Raw genomic sequence first — 15,880 nt, 5'->3', positions numbered from 1 at the left:
GGCGACGCTAGGTAGGGCTGTGGTATCTTGCTGGTATTCCGTGGTATCTGAGTGGGCGCTACCTTTTTGGTACAGGGCGGGCAAGCGAGCTGCTGCTGCCGGACGGGACAGGATGGATTCAGGGGTGCGAAGACGAGTTGCCACAGATGACGATGGTAACTGGGGCTATACGGAGAGTTTCCAATCTACGAGCAATTGTTTGCCGGTTAAAAAAGTTGACAGTTTTTCCCGCTCTTTGCAAGTCTAGAATATGGCGAAATGCCCGCTATACGCGCCTCCGTACCGCCTATGTCGGAGGGACCGGGGATTCAGTGGGTTCATGTTGGGTTTAGACCGGTTGTCGGGGGCCGAAATTGACACATGGAAACCCGCGAACCATGTCCACATGGCGTTCCCAAGGCAAAGTTGTTTTTCGCCGCCTGCTCCGTTTTTCCTTATTATAAAAAACTGCTTCCTTTGGCAATAAACGACGGGCTGAACGCGAAAAAAGGACACCGAAAAGACTCCATTGAGAGAACTTTTCTTTTTCATTACCCAAACCCCGGTCTCACTTTCAATCGCCGACTCAAAAGACCCTTGCACGCCTCTCAATCTTAGCTTCCGCTACGCGCCCCCGATCGGCGACTCACGTCACATTCTCACCAGCGAGTGAGCAGGCGGTGCAACCTTCATCATGTCTGACGTCTCTTCGACTCAGTGTTCCAACGGGCAGGCTGCGTGTAACGGTTCTGCACCGAGGCCATGCGAGTCAACTCTGCCTTGTAAGGAGAATACTGGTTGGCGAAGAGTTGTACGAAACTTTACTCCATCGTAAGTGTTTATCACCATCTGATCCAGTGTAAGCCTCTAACAATGGCGTTCAAGATGGTTTGCAGTCAACATGGGGACGGGCATCGTCTCCATCCTCCTGCATAATCTCCCTTACAATGCGATATGGCTGCAGTACATTTCGTATGTCTTTTTTGGGCTCAATGTCCTTCTCTTTACAGTCTTTATGGGTATCTCCATTGCCCGTTATACGCTATATCCTGAGATCTGGGGGGCGATGGTGTCTCATCCCGCCCAGTCTCTCTTTTTGGGTTGCATGCCCATGGGCTTCGCAAGTGAGTCAGCTCTAGGTGATAGTAGTTGAGGAAAACGCTAACACTGATGAAGCCATTATCAACATGATGGTATTCTGCTGTAAGGGGTGGGGGGACTGGGTCATCTACCTCGCCTGGGCCTTCTGGTGGGTTGATGTCTGGCTGTCTATCGCTACTTGCATTAGCATGCCCTTCATCGTGATGCATCGCCATCGACCCGGTCTTCAAAACATCACTGCTGCTCTGTTACTCCCCATCGTGCCAGCTGTAGTCGCGGCTGCCACAGGAGGAATTGTTGCCGAGGCGCTTCCCAACCGTCATCACGCTCTGACCACGGTCATCACCTCGTACGTTCTCTGGGGAATTGGCGAGTCATTCTCGGCCTGTGTATTGGCTTTGTACTTCCACCGACTCACCATCCACTCAATTCCTCCCAAGGAGGTAATCGTCTCAGTCTTCCTTCCCATCGGTCCTCTTGGGCAGGGAGGTTATGGCATCCAGCAACTCGGAAAAGTGGCCATGCAGTTGATCCCAGAGAGCACTGCATTCACCACAATTTCTGCCCGAGCGGGTGAGATGCTCTATGTGCTAGGCGTGTTCCTAGCCATCGTGATGTGGGGATTCGCTCTCGTCTGGCTGTCCTTTGCACTCATCAGCATCGTTACGATGCAAAACTTCCCCTTCAACATGGGCTGGTGGGGATTTACATTCCCACTGGGTGTGTTGGCGACTTGTACGAGTGCGCTCGCACAGAACCTCGACAGTGACTTTTTCAAGATTTCCACAATGGTATGAACATTTGACTCTTGTAGTTGAAGCTGATGCTAACTAATTAATAGATCATCTCTCTGTCGGTCGTCTTGTTGTGGATAGTTGTGGCGACGAGGACACTGAAGCTAGTCATTACTGGCGAGATGTTCCATGCGCCATGCCTCAAGGATCTTCGAGACAAGTCGCAGGCTGCAGGATCGGACAGAAGAGTCTAGGTGACTCTTTATTCGATTTTTGATGCCTGCGCGTGTATTATAAGTTTCAGTTTGCCCACCTCTTTAACAAGGGAATTGTACTTGTTGTCAACTTTAACAGCCGACAACAACAACTTTTTCGAGAATAACTGCATATAGAGATAATTAATTAAATGTGTAAAAATTGCAGAATATTATATAATCGAATCATTGACAATAGTGCTCATGTTTGATCAAACTCTTGAAGCCCTATCCTTGTTCCTGTAAGCAGCTCCTCCATCAAATCGCAGCCACTCGATTGGCGATGCGCAATGACGATAGCCCAGGGTCCCCACCAAAATTCTTCCCGGGGCGGGGCAAAATGGCTTTTTCCCCAGAAGGAAGGTTCACGGCAATTGTCATTGCTTCACAAACCTCTTTCCAACTCGGACTTGAAGAAATAGAAGGCCTCGCAGCTTGATCGCGGCAGGCAGATCTTCAGGATGGATTGGGCAAATTATTCGTCGCCTTCACGGCTCGACTCATTTGTTGAAGGTAAGATTTGATCCGTCTTGTCCGTGTCGCGCACATGGTTGCTGACTCGAAATACAGACTTGGTCGATGTCTGGCACATCCACCGAACTCCCATTCTCGTCGCCGCTCTCGTCGTCCTCGGTACTCTTCGAATCTATCTAACCTTCATTGGCCGAAAGACGGAACTCGTTGCCTTGACTGAGGCTTACAAGGAACCTCCCAAGCCCAAGGCAGTTGTCGAAGCAAAGACCCCCGCCGTCGAGACGATCGATGAAAAGAAGGATGTTAAACCCCAAGGACCTCGAAGAATCAAGGGAGGAGTTGCCAGGAAGCCGTCCAAGAAGAATGAGCAAGAAAAGGATCTTACGCGACCTATCATGGTCCTCGTCTTTTTCTCGTCCATCACCACCAAGACAGACAAGATTGCGCAGGCGTATCTGAAAGAGTTGGAAGCCAAACAGGAGGAAATCGCCAAGCAATCTGGTCGTCAATTCCTCAAGCCCGAGCTCAAAGACCTTACCGAGATCGACTTTGATGACTTCTTTATTGCCCCTCCCAAGATGCATGGAGATGTCGACTACTTTTATACGTTCCTCATTCCCAGCTACAACATCGATACCATCAACGACACCTTCCTCGAACACCTCCAAGAGACTCACCACGACTTCCGAATTGATACTGCGCCCCTCTCTAGTCTACTAGGCTACTCCGTGTTTGGCTTCGGTGACAAGGAGAACTGGCCCACAGAGGGAGAGGGCTTCTGTTTCCAGGCAAAGGAAGTTGACAAGTGGATGGCCAAGCTGACCAGCCGGAAGAGAGCTTACCCCGTCGGCATGGGCGACATGAAAAGTGACCACGAGGAACGACTACAAGAATGGACCAAGGGCGTTGAGGAAGTCATCGAACATGTCGCCCGTACTGGAAACCTTGGAGAGGGTCTTCCAGGCAGTGGAGCGGCTGAAGAGAGTGACGTTGAAGATGCCGCCGAAGATGAGGATGATGGCGAGGTCTTGTTCGAGGATGATGACACCAGCGACGCCAAGAAGAACGGAAGACCCCTGGATGATGTCGAGGACCTGGGACGCATGATTCGAAAGGATGACGGTTCAATGGTTCAAAAGGCCCCCCTTGCCGTTGACTTCACCACATACAGCTCTACAAAGAAGATGGTACCTCAAGGACCGAAGGAAATGGTTGCCAAGAACTCGCCTACATACGCCGCTCTCACGAAGCAAGGTTACGCTATCGTGGGATCCCACTCTGGAGTCAAGACCTGCCGATGGACAAAGTCGGCCCTTCGTGGCCGAGGATCCTGCTACAAATTCTCATTCTATGGCATCCACTCGCACCAGTGTATGGAGACCACCCCCTCACTCTCCTGCTCCAACAAGTGCGTCTTCTGCTGGCGTCACGGTACAAACCCTGTTGGAACCACCTGGCGATGGGTCGTCGATCCTCCGGACTTGATCTTTGAGGGCGTCAAGACCAACCACTACAAGAAGATCAAGATGCTACGTGGCATGCCCGGTGTCCGAGCCGAGCGCTTCGCCGAAGCCATGCAGATCAGGCACTGCGCGCTGTCGCTTGTTGGCGAGCCCATCTTTTACCCCCACATCAACGAGTTCCTCGGCATGCTGCACGCGGAGCGTATCTCGTCGTTCCTCGTCTGCAACGCCCAGCACCCTGACCAGTTGGCGGCCCTAAAGGCGGTGACTCAGTTGTACGTGTCCATCGATGCCGCCGACAAGGAGTCTCTGCGAAAGATTGACCGGCCTCTTCACCGAGACTTTTGGGAGAGATTCCAGCGCTGCTTGGATATCCTCCGTGAGAAGCGCTTCCGTCACAGAACCGTCTTTCGGTTGACGCTCGTCAAGGGCTTCAACGTGGAGGAAGAGGCCGAGGGCTACGCTCGACTCGTGGAAAAGGGCCTCCCTTGCTTTGTTGAGGTCAAGGGTGTCACATACTGCGGTACATCAACGTCCTCTAACGCAGGACTGAGCATGTCCAATGTGCCCTTTTACTGGGAAGTCTGCGAGTTTGTCAAGGCCCTAGAGAAGAGACTTAAGGAGAAGGGCCTCAACTATGGTATCGCGGCCGAGCATGCCCACAGCTGCTGCATCCTGCTGGCCAGCGACAGGTTCAATGTCAATGGCAAGTGGCACACCCGCATCGACTATAAAAAGTTCTTTGATTTGCTGGAGGAGCGAGGACCTGAAGGTGACTGGACGCCCGAAGATTATATGGACCCAGAGCCAAACCCTGACTGGTCTAACTGGGGTAATGGTGGCTTTGATCCTAGGGACGACAGAGTAGATAGAAAAGGCCGTAAGATTGAAGCGTCATAGGTAGGAGTGGCTTTAGTATGGTTGAGTACGCCCACGGCTACTGCACGAGATGGAGAATATCAAGGAATAAAAAAAAGGATTAACTTCATGTGTGACGGAAACGCTGCCAGCATTGCCGTCCCCAAGCCCATTCGTTTCAACGTACACCTGTTTACACAAAGCTCTATGGAAGCTGGAAGAGCGGAACTATGGTACATCGAAGGCCGTCAGGTCTCCATTCAGATTTTGGTGGAGCTCGGAGAGTGAGTAGTGAGCACCGCGAGGTTTTTGGGGGAGGTAGGTAGTTTTCAAGATTATCTTGTCTCAGACTCTTAGTCGAGGCCAACGTTGGGAATGTCGGCGAGGTTGATGCCAGCAGGAGCAGCGGGCGTCCGGATGTCGAGCGTCGAGTCATAAGCGATCATCTCGGCCAGAATATCTAATATGGGCTTTACGATTGTCAGAGTTGTACGAGCTGAACAGCGGTGGTTATCAGCCTTACCTTGGGGACAGTGCTGTCATAGATACGGATCAGGTCTCCAGGCGCAGGATAGACCTTGAGACCCTTGTAGAAAGCCAGAGCAGACTCAAGAGTCTTGGAAGCTACAGACGCAGGTTAGCAAGTTGCAGACAGTCAATTCGAGGGCAGCTCGTACGATCTTGGCTGAGCATCTCTCCGGCCATGACCTGCTCGTTGAAGAAGGCCTCCCGCTCCTCCACACCAGTAGGGAAACCCTCCTCCTTGGCCTCCTCAACCCTGACGCGGATGTTCTTGCGTTGTTGCTGGGTCGAAGCCTCGGCCTCCTCCTTGGCAGCGCGGGCCTGCTTACGCTCGTTCCTCCTCAGGTTCCGGCGGAACTCGGCCTGGTTTCGACGCTGATAGTCAAAGTATGCGGCATAACCTAGTTGAGAGGGGCAAAGTCCGAGTTAGCCAACACAGCTCTCCTCGGGGCTCAATCGGATCGCAGCCTCGACATTGTATAGTCGTCCGAGACATGATCGGTGCAGGCTTACCGACGATGGCGGCGGCGGCGGTTACGACAGATGCCGTCACGACAGTTGAGACTTGGACCATGACGGGCAATTGATTTGATGTGGCGGGCGGGACACTAGGGCGAAGCCGAGTAAACCCCAAGATCAGACGGCAATGCTGAGATCCGGGAGGCAGGGCAAGACGGGGATGTCTGCGGTGAGGTCGGAGACGGAGGAGAGATTACGTCGTCTAAATGATGTTGGTAGGGTTGTCCAAGAAGTCGAGCGAGAGCGGCAGCTTTGGAGGCGTCGCGATTGGGAAACCAATTTTTTAGCAGGCCATGGGATGGGCCAAACTGAACTGCCCGGAAGCACATGATGGCGCTAGTCCTTTTCTGGACGACCCCAGCGCAGCCTTGGAGCTCTTCCCCTCGGAACCACTGACAGTGGCAGTGGAGGCTTGAGGCTTGGAGCTCAGGCCCCGTTCACTGACGAGAGGCGCGCGGCTGAGAGAGGCTGGGTACGTACCCCCACCTCCTGACACGGCCAGGCCTGTGCTTCAAGACCTACCTGCAGGTAGAGAGCTCGACGATTACACGTACGTACCTTCAATAAGACGAGAGAGCTCGGCTGGCGTCATAGCCAGACATACCTTTTTTGAACTCGAATGACACCTCGTACCCATTGTAACACGCGACTCGGTGCCATATTGTGCTTCTTTTAAACCAAACCAAACCTTTCCAACGTCGTTGCCGTTTCCCGCGCGCCTTGCCTGATCCAACACCTCACGTCGTACCTCGCCCAACATGTCGGAGGAGCGCAGCAAGATATACTCGCTCCGCAGCGGCAAGAGGAAGAAGCGTCCGACCATCAGCGCTCCCAGACAGATCTCGAGTCCTATTCTTCAGGATGGCTCAGCCAAACTGCCACCGGTTAACGAGGCTGCCCCTCGACCTCGAACGCGTCCACCTCCAGTGGCTGGTACAAAGGTGTGCTCTGCCTGAAACCCTCACAGCCCAACATGCTCACGATATTCTGCCTAGACCTCGGATCTTGTAAAGCGACGATACTCGACACGATTCAATGCTCTACCTACCAGCAATTACAATGCCGGTGCTCCCCCGATGCCGCCAGCGCCCTCTTTGGGTAACTACGAGCCCAGAGATCATGCCGCTGCCCGACCGCCCCCCTCACGAGCCGGAGCTGCCCCCGTCGTGGACATGAAGGCACTGCGAGACCCAGACCTAACTCCGGATCAATATGTCGCGGCCGTTCTGAGTGATGCGACTGAGGATCAGATCCGCGAGTTCGAGGACTCGCTCCGCAAGGTCAAAATTCGTGTGGGAACAGACCTGCAGCAGAGCGTCATGCAGAACAGGACACAGTTTATCAAGATCAGCAAGGAGGCGGAGAAGCTCAAGAGTGAAATGAGAAATCTAAAGAACTTCATGTCGGAGCTCAAGGTGAACACAACGGCAATGCGGGCAGCCGCCGCAAAGGGCGACGACTCCAACATGTCCGGGGACCTCACTCTCAGCAAGAGGGATAGGCGAAGCTCCGTCGCAGACAGAAGCGCTCTCTGGAACACACAGATGCAAGCACTATTCAAGGGCGTGGAAGGATCTCAAAAGTTCCTCCCTAACGCGGCAGGACGTCATGTTGTCCAGAACGCAGGACCTTGGATCGAGCTGGACAATGCCACGTACAAGTCACGCCGGGCGATGCAGATCTTTTTGCTCAACGATCACCTGCTCATAGCTTCGCGTAAGAAGCGAAAGACTGATGCGTCGAATTCCGACGCACGAGGGCCGATGATGAAGATGGTGGCGGACCGTTGCTGGCCGCTCCTGGATGTCGAGGTGGTGGACATGACGAGCACTGCAGAGTCTGGAGGGCGCAACAAACTGGCTGATGCTATTATGGTGCGAGGAGTCGGTCAGGAATCTTTCATCTATCGGACGGAGAAACCTCAGGACCCCGAGAAGAAGCAACTGCTTCTCAATGTGCGTAAAGCAGTTGAGCAGCTCCGGAAGGGTCTTCGATCTGAGATGGAGGCCAACAACAAGGCACGTGAGACGATAAACTACTTTGCCTCTCGAGACCCCGGTCTTCTTCAAAAGACAGAGCTCTTGGCGACTCTTTCTGATATCAAGGACATGCTCATCGAGGTGGACGGCAAGCAGCACAACCTGCGCTGGGTTGAGAGTGAGATGGACGACCTCGATATCGATGTTGCAATGCAGAGGTTCGAGGTGGCTGTTGTCCGCGTTGAGAAGCTCAAGGCGATTGCTCGAGGACTCAAAAACAATGCCATCGCTCAGGACTTCATCAACTTTAAAGTCGGCGAGCGATGCGCCAGGTTGGCTACCATGATTGTTCGCGAGCTTGAAATGACGCACGACAACAATGCCAAGACGCGGCGCAACGTCAGCTGGCTGACCAGACTTGGGTTTGAAGACAGTGCTAGGGAGTCATACCTGGCAGCGAGGACAGACACGATTCACAAGCGAGCAAGGTAAGTTGAGAGTGCGAGGTAACGTGGGGAACATAAGCTAACAAGGCTCAGGCAATGCATCTTTCAGGGAGACCTCCACCTCTACATCTGGGAGCTCTCGTTTGTGTACTTCACCATCATCCACAACACGGTTCAGTGTTTCCAGTCCTGCTTCCCTCCTCCCATGATGAGTGTGTGTGTCAAATGGTCCAAGGAGGAGGTGGAAGCTTTCAACGTGATCCTAGCACGGCAGCTTAGTAGCACGGAGCCTGGGGGAGCAGTTTGGACGCAGTGCATGGACAGGGCCAAGGAGCACGCCAAGAAGCTGTCAGAAGTCGGTTTGGACTTTGTCAACCTGGTGGGACGGGACCTGCAGAGCAGCGGTCCAGTGGAAGAGGAGGCGCCTATCGGGCTGGGATTGTCGTGAGAAAGTTGAATGTGCTTGCTGATGCTGGGAACATTTTGGTTACCTTGTCAGCATAATACATGGCGTTTATGGTGCGAATCCAGGCTGGGACTGGAGAGCCGCGATGATTGTCTTCTTTTTTGCTTTTGTGAGAAACCTGTTTATAGTTGAGTTGTTCGTGGGCGTTGACGTCGAGGTGGTTGCTTGGTATGTAAGATGGTAAAGCCACATCCGCCTTGGGCTAGGCTTTGTTGATGATATGATCATGGAGGGAGTGTTGACGGGAAAAGAAGGAATTGATGGGCGTTGATAAAAGCAAAAAGAGGTTTATCATTTCATCTCATGACTATCATTTGCCTACCTGTGCATTGAAATTCGAGTCTCACATCCCATTGTCTAGATGCATGTATGTAGGTTGCGCCACACGAGGCGCATGCAAGAGAGCTCCCGCAATCTCCAGTGCGTCGTCCAAGGCCGAAAGTGGAAGTGGCAAGGGGCGCCAACGCCAGCGCACCACCCACCACCCACGCTGGACCTCAAAGCACTGGACAAGCACAAGCGCCCCCGGAGTCGCCCCAGCCCAGCCCAGCTGGCAACCATCCATCCCTCCTCCTCCTCCCATCATCATCACCTAAACAACACACCAAATTTTCCTGCCTCACGAAACATCTCGCCCGCCTGCCACGCGCCGCCATAGACGATTTTCCCTTCGAAGCTGCTGCTGGTAGTCGGTAGCTAATCCCGCTGTGACCAAGAAACCCCTTCTCTTCCTCCCCAGCTTCCATTTCTTTTTTCTCTCCCCTGACGGACGACCGCCGCCTTTGTGCCTCGTGCCCCACCGCTCGCGATTCAGGCGTGACCGCATCAACTGTCAACGTCATTTCCTCTCACCCCCTTCTTCCACCCTTTTCAACCACCTAGCAATCCCCTCGATACCCCGAAAACCGTCATGGACACCAATATGGAGGATGTCGGGCGCGCACCCGCCGATGCCTCCCCCGTTCTCAACCTCGAGCCCACCACCATCCCCACCCTCGACGGCTGGATCGAGAGCTTGATGGGCTGCAAGCAGCTGGCCGAGTCTGATGTTCAGAGACTGTGCGACAAGGTGAGTCGCTGCTTGGCAATGGGACGCGCTTGGGATGCTGCTGAACGGGATGGGCGAGGCAGCTGAGTCGCAGATGGTGATGGTCTTGCTCGCCGCATCCCAGTCGACGAGCTCGGACTTCCCTCGCGTGATCATCAACCACTCGCAGCGCTGACTGACTGGAATCGCAGGCACGAGAAGTTCTACAGGAGGAATCGAATGTGCAGCCCGTGGTACGTTGATGATGCGCGCCGGCGAGCCAGGTGCTCGAGCTGATCCTGCCTCGCCAGAAATGCCCCGTCACCGTCTGTGGTGATATCCACGGCCAGTTCCACGACCTGATGGAGCTCTTCAAGATTGGTGGCCCCAACCCCGATACCAACTACCTCTTCATGGGTACGCATCACACGGGCATATAGCCAAGGACTACCATACTCACTTCCAATGTGTCCAGGCGACTACGTCGACCGAGGTTACTACTCCGTCGAGACCGTCACCCTCCTCGTCGCCCTCAAGATCCGATACCCTCAGCGAATCACCATCCTCCGAGGAAACCACGAGTCCCGTCAGATCACCCAGGTCTACGGTTTCTACGACGAGTGCCTCCGAAAATACGGCAACGCCAACGTGTGGAAGTACTTTACCGACCTCTTCGACTACCTCCCCCTCACTGCCTTGATCGACAACCAGATCTTCTGTCTTCACGGCGGTCTCTCCCCCAGTATCGACACGCTGGATAACATCCGAGCTCTTGATCGCATCCAGGAGGTCCCCCACGAGGGTCCCATGTGTGATCTCCTGTGGTCAGACCCCGACGACCGATGCGGCTGGGGAATCTCCCCCCGTGGTGCGGGGTACACATTCGGCCAGGATATTTCAGAGGCTTTCAATCACAACAACGGTTTGACCCTGATTGCGCGAGCCCATCAGCTCGTCATGGAGGGTTACAACTGGTCTCAAGACAGAAATGTTGTGACAATCTTCTCAGGTATGCTCCCAGGGTTCGCCCCACTGAGTTTGGAGCTAACATGCATTGCAGCACCCAACTACTGCTATAGATGCGGTAACCAGGCCGCCATCATGGAGATTGACGAGCACCTGAAGTATACTTTGTGAGTTTCGACCTAATTGACAAACATGTCGCATACTAACCAGGTCTAGCTTGCAATTCGACCCATGCCCCAGAGCTGGCGAGCCCATGGTCTCAAGGCGTAAGTTCCTCTTGCACATTCCGTCTAGAAACGCGACTCTAACTCAATTGCAGGGACTCCTGACTACTTCCTCTAATCTCGTTCTGTATACCCACGTCTCACCAACATCGAGCCCTCGCGGCCGCATTCCTCTCCGCGACAACTGCGCCAGTCGCGGAGACTTGCCGCTCGACCTCGTGCGATTCCACACAACGAAATCCCTCAAAGACTAGACAAAACCCCCTTTGGCGCAGGACCTGTACGGACATTACATATCTGCTTGTGGCAAGCTCTCGGACATGACGGGGAAGGTGCGGTGGCAGTAGGAGCGGCTTGATGCCCTTGCTGGAGAGGATTTTGCCGTCGTTCCTACGTCAGCCCCCTTTGAATCTTCATGGTCGTTTAGATACGCATTATTGAGTTCCGCGGTCCAAGACACAGAAACGAGTTTGCATGATCAAGCCCTGTACTTTGTACTTTGTTACTGCATATCCAACATCACTGTGTGAAGTCTCTACATGTCAATGGGTCACAAACCATTTTGGGGAATACGGAGACAGACTTATGTACCTACCCGGGTGAAGGGGGGGGTTAGGACAGTGTGATGCATGGCTTGCCTCATACTGTCGGGTTTGTATTAGCTTCATGATAAAAAGTCATCATAATATCTTCTAAAAACATCTCTTCATTATAATAGAATTATGACATAATGATTAGTCCCTTAGAGCTATATCATCATTATAACAGCCTTGCGCGTTCAACAGATGTTATTCCTTAGCATTATGCTCCCTTTAACTAGCTAGCTTAATGATACAGTGCGGACAGGCTGCCTCAAAACCCCCGTCACACAGGTAGGTAGTCATGATAAAGGGCCAAGATGGGGTTGAGGGTCGCTCAGTGTCTGTTCAGGCAAATGTAATAGTGTCAAGGAATTTATACAATGTATTTGATTTGGAGCAATCGCGAGATGGTCCATTATTAAGTTTGTGGTGAGAAGTTTCGTAACTCATCCATCTAGATACCCGTTTGTGTGCCGTGCGCAGTCCCCTTTTTATTCTCTCCTTGACTCTAATCAGTATGCATCCGATTACTAACCCGGTGTCCGCAGATGATGCCTATTTCTTCCATCGCGGATTGGTATAACAAAGGAAAATATCAACTTGTACAGACCCTGAAAAGTTCCACCCTTAGACACTCTCGTTGTTCTCCTTGCGCTTCAGGCCTTCCTCCAGCTCTTGCTGTTGCTCTCGTCGTCGCTCAGCTCGTGGCCGCTCATCGTCACCAAAGACTTCCTCCTCGGTGCAGACACGATACATAGGGCTGTCCGACTTGACACTTCCCGAGTAGTCGCCGGGACCGCTGCTGCCATTGGGAATATGGAAACGTCGGTCGAACCGCGACAGGGCGTACGAAAAGACAACAATGAGCTCAATGACATAGTTGAAGCAGTAGAAGCAGGCCTTGTGGTGATACCAGGCTGGGTCGTTAGCCGGTCGGATCTTATAGCTGACGCCAGCACGGAACGCAGCACCCAAAGTGAGCAGAGTTGAGGTGAAGATAAGGAGGCCGAGCTTGGTGCGCATTCGACCCTTACCAAACTTGTCCATAGGAGCCTTCCGTGGGAGAATGAGACAGATTGCGATAGTCAGCAAAGGAAGGAAGGCCAAAATGGCGAGATAAGTAATGGCAGTGAGCTGAACATCACGAAGCTGGTGCTTGGTGTGGGGGTCGATGGTGTAAAAGTTGTAGACGACGGCGACGATCAGCATGACGAGCATAGCGCCGATGCTGAAAAAGAAGAAACGGAATACGAGTGTGCCTGGCTTGCTCCAACCAATATGCGGGTGATAGGCGCGGAGGATGCGTTGAGCAAAGATCAAGTTGACGACGAATAGTAGAATAACACCGGCGTTGGCAAAGACCTGGGCTGCGATGGCGATTCGGGCGTTGGTCGGGTATGCAGCCCACACGATGCGGAGGACGTTGGCGATGATTCGGGCCATACAGAAACCGAACAGAAGGGCCGAGAGGATGAACTTGTGCGAGCGACGTCTGTTCAACTGGAAGATGGTCATGTTGAGGGCGGCACCAGTTACAAACAAGCCCAGTAGCACGCCGCTGATTGGATCGTCAACTGATGGGGTAGGCCTGCCGCCGAGGCCTGCGGTCGTTGGGAGATATGGAGGTCCCTGAAGAGGCAACCAGCCATGTTAGTCCTGGAAGTGATAGACTATCTTTGACTATAAGGGGCAAAAGAGCTCACAGTTTGAGGAGGCATCCCGCCGCCTTGGCCTTGACTTTGTTGTGAAGACATTGTGAGATTATCACCCAGTAGTCAATTTGACGTAAATTCCTTTGCTCTTTCCTAGGCGTGCTCTGGTATAATGAATTCAAAGGTCGAGTCGACGCCAAGAATGGTTGGATAGGGTGTAGTCGATTCCCGGGATGGCGATTGAGTTCGCTGCGAGGCGTGTCACAGCTAGATGAGGCTGAACTTGGCGTGAAAATGAAGAAAAAGGTATTTTCGTCACGACCAGGGCAACATGAGTATATATTTCATTTTGATGACGCCCGCAGCCATTGCAAGTCGGCAATGTGCCTGAGAATCACACGGCGGATCGGTCGTCGGGATCGCGAAAGGGCGGCAAAGACGGCAGATCTACGCCCGGGGGTCTAGATTGTTTTCCGTTTTAGGTAAAAGATTTGGTCCAATGTCGGCATGTCGGAGCTTATTGTCGGCGCGAGGGCAAAAGTCAGCCCGCGCTTTTGTTGGAACGGAATTCGTTGATTGGCTGGCTAGATGAATCTTGTTACTGGCGACCATGTGCGCGGGAATGGCCAAGCTTCCTCGCGTGCCGGGTCCACGAGGCGAAGGCGGCCAGTGCGTCCGTCCCTTGATGTGCGGAGTTGTGTCGTTGGCCGCCCTTTGCCCACGCATTCGCAGAATGTAATAAATAAAAACAATCAAAGACTTATAACATTATTCCTCATTTTTATGTTTTATTTAGCTTATCATTAGATTATTATTTAAGCACTCTTCACTAAGTCTAGACGTCCTGGTGTCTCAAGTTTTTGTACGTCTGGGTGACGACTCAAGAGCGAGATGCATCTCGGACATCGGGCCATCCCTCAGCCCTATCGCTGCGAGGGGATTGAGGGGCGTCCCAACCGTCTGGGACATGTACATCTCTGACAAATGCCACTTCGGGTCGTGACATGTTAAGCCCGACTCGCGATGTTGCTTGATTTTCGGTTTCTCGTTCAGGCTCGGGCTCAGGCTCAGGTTCAGGCATTGGCTGATTCTCAGACACAGGCTTCATCCCCATCAAGTCAACAGGGTAAAGCGCCGCGTCGGGGATAAGGGAGTGTGCTGCAGCGGGTGATTCGATCGAAGCCGGTTTGCCGGACAGTGGTTTGATTGGCAGCGGCTCGACTTGCGACGTAAACATCTTTGCGACTCCTTCTGCCATGAGTCGGCGATGAGCAGATGCAGCTCTTGCGCTCCTATACAATCACACTTGTCAGCGCATTTGCAAAGCAAACGATATCAAGATGCTTACGCAAGTGTCTCTTCTACAGGCACCTGGAAAACTTCCTTATCATCGAGATTCGGGATAACTTCGATCATGACGTGATCGGGCGATACCAGGTCTGTCATTGCCAGTCTTGCAAGCCGTGATCCCTCGTCTGCAAATTCGTTCCCCTTGGCTTTGCCTCGCGGGACCCAGTGCAACTCCAGACCGATACCAGCTGCCTCCAGCGCGTCCATTGCCTTCTTGGCTGACTCGAGTAGTGCCTTGTTGACTTTGAGCACCTCCTCGCGGGTCTTGCGCTTGATCTTTGGGGTTCCTCTGGCCAAGTTCATCAGCGCACTCTGGCTGTCAGTGAAGATCTCGACTTGGCGCAAAGTAACGCCCAGTTGTGCAGACTGCTGCACTGCATAGTCAAGGGCATATAGAATGGCCTGGGTCTCTGCAATGGCGATGTTGTTGAAATGGTTCAACCGTGCCGTAATCCGTACCCAGTGAAACTTGTGTCGGAATACCACAGCTATTCCTGCGGGACTGCGGACGTGGCTAGGGCTACACTTTTCTGAAGCATCAGTCCAGAGAGCCAAGCGCGAGGAATCGCTCGGCACGCCGTCCGACAGAAGTGCTCGCTCGATTGCCTTTTGTGATGGTTTAATGAAGATATCGACGGGCGACCCAACTCGCATCTTCTTGCCTATTTCCTTTTCTGCCTTTTCTGTCTTGTTCCCGTACTTCCTGCCCATGCGCGTGCTTGCCGATTCTGGAGTCTCTTGGGGTTCAGTCAGAATTGTGCCGTCATTCTGTGCCTGTGTATCGGGTTCCTCGTTCCACGCCTCACGCGCGGCGAGCCAGGCTCTCTCGGAACGGGAAAATACATCCTGAGCTTTGGTACAAAGGTCCCGGATAGCTTCCTTGACGAAGGACATGGCTGTCTAGATGGGAGGGAAGGAAACAAGCTGGGAGTCCTTGAGCTTTGACTGAGGTGAATCGTGGGCCGAACGATGGAGATATGAGCAGCGAGGAGTGGACAGGGAGGGCCGCGATGGTGGCGATGAGAGGGAGATGAGAAGTGACTAGGTATTGGGGACCGACAATATTTGTGTCGTTCTATTTTTTTTTCGATGACATCGCTGTCAGCCACAGCAGCAAAGAACACACTTAAAGACACACGGCAGTATCAAAACCCAATACCGCAAAACACCGTAAACCTAATGTAAAGTTCTATAGCCATAGAAACCTAATAGCTGGAAGATGAGCCTCGCAGTGCAAGATGCCACCTTTCTTTTTCCCATGAGAGGTTATATTCCCTGGCTTTTT

At 52.9% G+C, this 15,880-nt stretch overlaps 7 protein-coding genes across 7 annotated transcripts; 4 read left to right on the top strand and 3 right to left on the bottom strand.

The window, feature by feature from the left end:
• Positions 1-673: 673 nt before the first annotated feature.
• NECHADRAFT_33461 (uncharacterized protein) lies at positions 674-2,068 on the top strand (the record flags this gene model as incomplete). Its single annotated transcript, XM_003046586.1, has 4 exons — positions 674-810; positions 865-1,103; positions 1,156-1,871; positions 1,922-2,068. 4 exons carry the CDS (start codon positions 674-676, stop codon positions 2,066-2,068), a joined length of 1,239 nt encoding a protein of 412 aa, XP_003046632.1.
• A 461-nt stretch (positions 2,069-2,529) lies between these two features.
• On the top strand, positions 2,530-4,905 carry NECHADRAFT_33081 (uncharacterized protein; the record flags this gene model as incomplete). The annotated part of the gene is made up of 2 exons (XM_003046585.1): positions 2,530-2,581; positions 2,639-4,905. The coding sequence occupies 2 exons, from the start codon at positions 2,530-2,532 to the stop codon at positions 4,903-4,905; spliced, it is 2,319 nt and encodes a 772-aa protein (XP_003046631.1).
• Positions 4,906-5,216: 311 nt separating this feature from the next.
• NECHADRAFT_34270 (uncharacterized protein) lies at positions 5,217-5,959 on the bottom strand (the record flags this gene model as incomplete). Its single annotated transcript, XM_003046009.1, has 4 exons — positions 5,217-5,333; positions 5,387-5,487; positions 5,541-5,786; positions 5,899-5,959. The coding sequence occupies 4 exons, from the start codon at positions 5,957-5,959 to the stop codon at positions 5,217-5,219; spliced, it is 525 nt and encodes a 174-aa protein (XP_003046055.1).
• Positions 5,960-6,662: 703 nt separating this feature from the next.
• Positions 6,663-8,777, top strand: NECHADRAFT_33152 (uncharacterized protein; the record flags this gene model as incomplete). The annotated part of the gene is made up of 3 exons (XM_003046584.1): positions 6,663-6,845; positions 6,900-8,371; positions 8,423-8,777. 3 exons carry the CDS (start codon positions 6,663-6,665, stop codon positions 8,775-8,777), a joined length of 2,010 nt encoding a protein of 669 aa, XP_003046630.1.
• Positions 8,778-9,659: 882 nt separating this feature from the next.
• NECHADRAFT_58275 (uncharacterized protein) lies at positions 9,660-11,171 on the top strand. The gene is made up of 7 exons (XM_003046583.1): positions 9,660-9,864; positions 10,035-10,076; positions 10,134-10,239; positions 10,298-10,831; positions 10,883-10,955; positions 11,005-11,054; positions 11,108-11,171. Exons 1-7 carry the CDS (start codon positions 9,706-9,708, stop codon positions 11,128-11,130), a joined length of 987 nt encoding a protein of 328 aa, XP_003046629.1. The 5' UTR covers positions 9,660-9,705; the 3' UTR covers positions 11,131-11,171.
• A 786-nt stretch (positions 11,172-11,957) lies between these two features.
• On the bottom strand, positions 11,958-13,560 carry NECHADRAFT_99262 (uncharacterized protein). The gene is made up of 2 exons (XM_003046008.1): positions 13,297-13,560; positions 11,958-13,222 (listed from the first exon to the last, which is right to left on the bottom strand). The coding sequence occupies exons 1-2, from the start codon at positions 13,345-13,347 to the stop codon at positions 12,221-12,223; spliced, it is 1,053 nt and encodes a 350-aa protein (XP_003046054.1). The 5' UTR covers positions 13,348-13,560; the 3' UTR covers positions 11,958-12,220.
• Positions 13,561-14,125: 565 nt separating this feature from the next.
• NECHADRAFT_76507 (uncharacterized protein) lies at positions 14,126-15,489 on the bottom strand (the record flags this gene model as incomplete). The annotated part of the gene is made up of 2 exons (XM_003046007.1): positions 14,126-14,537; positions 14,594-15,489. The coding sequence occupies 2 exons, from the start codon at positions 15,487-15,489 to the stop codon at positions 14,126-14,128; spliced, it is 1,308 nt and encodes a 435-aa protein (XP_003046053.1).
• Between the last annotated feature and the right edge of the window lie 391 nt (positions 15,490-15,880).

The sequence above is a fragment of the Fusarium vanettenii genome (genome assembly GCF_000151355.1).
Source record: "Fusarium vanettenii 77-13-4 chromosome 2 genomic scaffold NECHAsca_18_chr2_1_0, whole genome shotgun sequence".
NCBI classification, from domain to species: domain Eukaryota; kingdom Fungi; phylum Ascomycota; class Sordariomycetes; order Hypocreales; family Nectriaceae; genus Fusarium; species Fusarium vanettenii.
This window is presented reverse-complemented; position numbering and strand designations above follow the sequence as displayed.